The sequence below is a fragment of the Pyrgilauda ruficollis genome, unplaced genomic scaffold (assembly GCF_017590135.1).
Source record: "Pyrgilauda ruficollis isolate IOZ18807 unplaced genomic scaffold, ASM1759013v1 scaffold117, whole genome shotgun sequence".
NCBI lineage: Eukaryota > Metazoa > Chordata > Aves > Passeriformes > Passeridae > Pyrgilauda > Pyrgilauda ruficollis.
This window is the reverse complement of record NW_024509988.1, coordinates 1486935-1491536: the sequence shown is the minus strand read 5'-3', so window position 1 is coordinate 1491536 and position 4602 is coordinate 1486935. Positions and strand designations below refer to the sequence as shown.

The window sequence follows — 4602 nt, the reverse complement described above, 5'->3', positions numbered from 1 at the left end:
GTCATCGCCCCGCGACGGGAGCGCACCGGGACACGGCGGAACCCGCCGGGACCGCGCGGAGCCGAGCGCGAGCCGAACGAGGCCGAGTGCGAGCCGAGCGAAACCGAGTGCGGGCCGAGCGGAGCCGAGTGCGGGCCGAGCGGAGCCGAACGAGGCCGAGCGGAGCCGAGTGCGAGCCGAGCGGAGCCGAACGAGGCCGAGCGGAGCCGAACGAGGCCGAGCGGAGCCGAGTGCGAGCCGAACGAGGCCGAGCGGGGCCCGGGCCGAGCAGGACCCCCGGGGACTCACCGGGACCAACCGGGACCAAGTGGCGCCGCCATGTGCGACATGGCGGGTGGCGGTGGTGGCTGCGGGGCGGACGCGGAACCGCCGCGGCGCCGCCGCGCACCGGCAGACAGGTGTGAGTCCGGTCCGGCCTCGCAATGGACCCCCGGGGCCGCTCCCGGTACCCCCCGGTATCCCTGCGGTGCTCCCGTGCCATCCCCGATCCCCCGCTCCCGGTGTCCCCCGGTAACATGCCGGTATCCCTGGTGCTGCCCCGGGACCGGGACCGCCCCCCCTTCCGCTCGGCGCCGCTCCCGGGGGGTCGGGTCCCGGTGTCCCCGGTGACCGGCCGTGTCCCCGCAGCCACCCCCGAACGTGCATGAAGTGCGGGCAGGGCACGGCCGCGCTCGTCATCCGCGTCGGGGACCCCTTCTGCCGGTGAGGGACCGCGGGGACAGCGGGGCTGGGGACACCAGAAACGGGCTGGGGGACATTAGAAATTGGGGATAGCAGAAATTGGGGACATCAGGGCTGGGGACATCAGAAATTGGGGATAGCAGAAATTGGGACATCGGGGCTGGGGACATCAGACATTGGGGCTTGGGGACATCAGAAACTGGGGACATCGGGGCTGGAGGACATTAGAAATTAGGGATAGCAGAAATTGGGACATCGGGGCTGGGGACATCAGACATTGGGGCTTGGGGACATCAGAAATTTGGGCCATTGGTGCTTGGGGACATTGAGGGTGGAGGACATAATAAATTGGGGACATCAGGGCTTGGGGACATCAGAAATTCGGGATCTTTGAGTCTCCAGAAGATGGAGGCTTGGGAACTTTGGGTCTTGGGGACATCAGGGATTGGGGACGTTTGTTCTCAGGGGCGTTGTGTCTGGAGCGTTGGGATGCTGGGGCTGGGGACATTGGATCTCTGGGACTTCAAGGTTTGGGGACATTGAGTGTCTGGGACGTTGGGGCCAAACAACATCAAGGCTTGGGGACATTGAGTGTTGAGGACACAGGGGGGGACAGTAACGTTTGGGGACGTGGCTCATGGGGATCTTCGGATTTTTGGGATGTTGGGGCCTGAGGACATTGTTCTGGGGGACATCAAGGGGACTTTGGGGTGTGGGGATGTGGGCTCTGGGGGTGTGGGCCCAGCCGTGGCTCAGGAGTCCCCGTGTCCCCGTGTCCCCAGTGACTGCTTCCGCGAGTACTTCGTGCACAAGTTCCGTGCCATGCTGGGCAAGAACCGCGTCATCTTCCCGGGAGAGAAGGTACCCACGGGGGGGACCCGGCCGGGGGACCCGGGGTGGCCCCAGGGCCGTGACTGTCCCTGCTGTCCCCACAGGTGCTGCTGGCAGTGTCGGGGGGCCCGGCCTCCTGTGCCATGGTCCGGCAGGTGCAGGAGGTGAGAGTGGGGGCTTTGGGGGGCTTGGGGGGCACACGGCTCGTTATTCCTTCACCCCACTCCTCACCCCAAACCTCACCCCACTCCTCACCCCACTCCTCTGCAGGGGCTCAGCCGGGAGGCGGCCAAGAGGCTCCGCTTCGTCCCCAGCCTCGTCTACGTTGAGGGTGAGGGAGCCCCACTGCTGCTCCTGTCCCACTGCCCATTCCCTGCTCCTGTCCCACTGCCCATTTTCTGCCTGTTCCCTGCTCCTGTCCAGCTGCCCATTCCCTGCTCCTGTCCACTGCCCGTTCCCAGCCCATTCCCTGCTCCTGTCCCACTGCCCATTCCCTGCTCCTGTCCCACTGCCCATTTTCTGCCTGTTCCCTGCTCCTGTCCAGCTGCCCATTCCCTGCTCCTGTCCAGCTGCCCATTCCCTGCTCCACATCCAACTGCCCATTCCCTGCTCCTGTCCAACTGCCCATTCCCAGCCCATTCCCAGCTCCACATCCAAATGCTCATCCCCTGCTCCTGTCCCACTGCCCATTTCCTGCTCCTGTCCAGCTGCCCATTCCCTGCCCATTCCCAGCTCTACATCCAAATGCTCATCCCCTGCTCCTGTCCAACTGCCCATTCCCTGCTCCTGTCCAGCTGCCCACTCCCAGCCCATTCTCTGCTCCACATCCAACTGCCCATTCCCTGTCCCACTGCCAGCTCCCTGCCTCACTCCCCATTCCAGCCTTGTTGCCTGTTCCCTGCCCCATTCCCAGCCCCACTCCCTGCCCCGTTACCGACTCCCAGCACAGTGTCCCCTGCACTGTGCCAGGGCTGGGGAGCTGCCACCCTGGCCCCAGGAACAGGCTGGGAATGTGGCAGCAGCCCTGGCACTGCCCCCACCTTCCAGAGGGAGCCGTGCGCAGGCAGAGCCCGGAGCAGCGGGAGCAGACCCTGGCCCAGATGGAGACCCTGCTGCAGGCCACCGGCTTCCCCTACCACCTGATCCACCTGGAGGAGGTACTGGGGTGACATGGGACAGGTGCTGAGGTGAGGGGACACATCTGGAACACTTCCCCTGTATCCCTCTCTGCCCTGCAGGCACTGGAGTTGCCCCCATCCATCTTACAGCCGGGGCCGGAGCGCGCCGCCGCGTCCAGCCCGTCCGGCCCTTCCTACAAGGAGGCTGTGGACAACTTCATCCAGCAGCAGCGGCAGGATGGGGACAGTGGCACCTCTCTGCCTGGCCACAGCACCCCGGACACCCCAGCAGGAGCCCTGGCCACCCCCCGCCTGCCGGACGCTGCCCAAACCCAGGAGCTGCTCCGCAGCTTCGAGGCCGCGGCGACGGCGACGGCGCGGGAGGAGCTGCTGGAGATGCTGCGGTGAGCGACTGACCCTGCCTGGCACCGGTGCCAGGCGGGCAGGGTGGCTCTGACCCGCTGTCACCTTGTCGCCAGGACCCACCTGATCGTGCAGACGGCCCGGGACAGGGGCTACGCCAAGGTGATGATGGGCGAGAGCCTGACGCGCGTGGCCATCAAGCTCCTCACCAACCTCTCCCTGGGGCGCGGCGCCTTCCTCGCCGTGGACACGGTGAGCTGGGGACGGGTACCCGCACCCGAGGGGTGACACGATGCCGTGGGGGGTAGTGGCTTGCTGGTGGCACAGTGCCCTGGCAGCCCTGCACCCACAGGGCTTCACGGACCAGCGCCACGGTGACGTGATGGTGGTGAGACCCATGCGGGACTACACGGCCAAGGAGATCGCCTTCTACAACCGCTTCTTCGGCGTCCCCACCGTCACTGTGCCACCCCTTTTCACCAAGGTAGGGGGGTCCTGTGGTGGGGAGCCCGTGCTGTGTGTCCCCATGGCAGGGACAGGACCCCCAGTGCTGCCCTGCCCTCCCTGTTGGTTCCCACAGCGCCGGGAGAAGCTCAGCATCCACCAGCTGGTCGAGCGCTTCCTGCTGGGGCTGCAGGAGGAGTTCCCCTCCACCATCAGCACCGTGTACCGGTACGGGGGGTCCGTGGGGGGGTACTGGGGCTGTGGGGGGATTGGGCTGCACCCACAACCCCCGTTTTGGCTGTAGGACTGGGGAGAAGCTGAGCCCGGAGCCGGCCAAGGCCAGCAGCGAGTGGCAGCGCTGCCTCCTCTGCCTCTGCGGCCTGGACACCTATGGGGGTGAGTGGGGAGGGCACTGGGGGGATTTGGGGAGCAGCCGTGCACCCCTCGGTGACCCCCTGGCTCTTACAGAGGAGGAGCTCGCTCTGGAGCCCACGCTGATCTTTGAGGAGCCAGCAGCAGGGTGAGCACTAGGCTGGGGACATTCCAGGATTCCATAGCCACTCCCAGGGTGGCACCGCTGAGTGTCCCTGTCCTCGCCTCTGTCCCACAGGGTTGAGAGCAAAGCTGCCTACATCCCCCTGCTGTGCTACAGCTGCCGCCTCACCTTCAAGGAGCTGGTGAGGTTTTGGGGTGCAGGGGGTGGGTCTCGGGGGCAGTGGGGGTCCCCAGGCTCACGGCCCCTCTCACGCAGGGTCCCCTGGACACGCTGCCGCCCTACGTGCGCGCCGAGGGCCAGCGCAGGATCCGCAGGTACCGGGGCTGGGGGGACCCTCCCCACCTGCTCAGCCCCGAGGCCGTGTCCATCCAGTGTCTGTCCCCTGCAGAGCTGAGATGGAGCAGAACCAGGAGGCCCGCGAGAGCTGAAGGGGCTGGGGACAGCAGGGGACACAGACCAATCCCACTGTGGCACTGCTGGGGCAGGTGCCACTCCTCAGGGATACCCCAGAGGTTGGTGAAGACTCCTGAGACCCAGGCAGCTGCTTTTATACCCCATTTCTGTGCCAGCCAGGGACAGGGAGAGCCCCCATCCCCATTTATTGGGGGCTGGGGTGCAGGTCCCTGGTCCCCCCCCACCTCCCTGCCCCAGCTGCCTGTCAGCCAGGGA

At 66.5% G+C, this 4602-nt stretch overlaps 1 protein-coding gene across 1 annotated transcript; it reads left to right on the top strand.

The window, feature by feature from the left end:
- Positions 1–138: 138 nt before the first annotated feature.
- CTU2 (cytosolic thiouridylase subunit 2) lies at positions 139–4461 on the top strand. Its single transcript, XM_041483498.1, has 15 exons — positions 139–398; positions 628–702; positions 1464–1542; positions 1617–1676; positions 1783–1843; positions 2560–2669; positions 2751–3034; positions 3110–3245; positions 3346–3477; positions 3574–3665; positions 3742–3833; positions 3906–3957; positions 4048–4114; positions 4189–4247; positions 4322–4461. Exons 1-15 carry the CDS (start codon positions 319–321, stop codon positions 4359–4361), a joined length of 1419 nt encoding a protein of 472 aa, XP_041339432.1. The 5' UTR covers positions 139–318; the 3' UTR covers positions 4362–4461.
- The last annotated feature ends 141 nt before the right edge of the window (positions 4462–4602 follow it).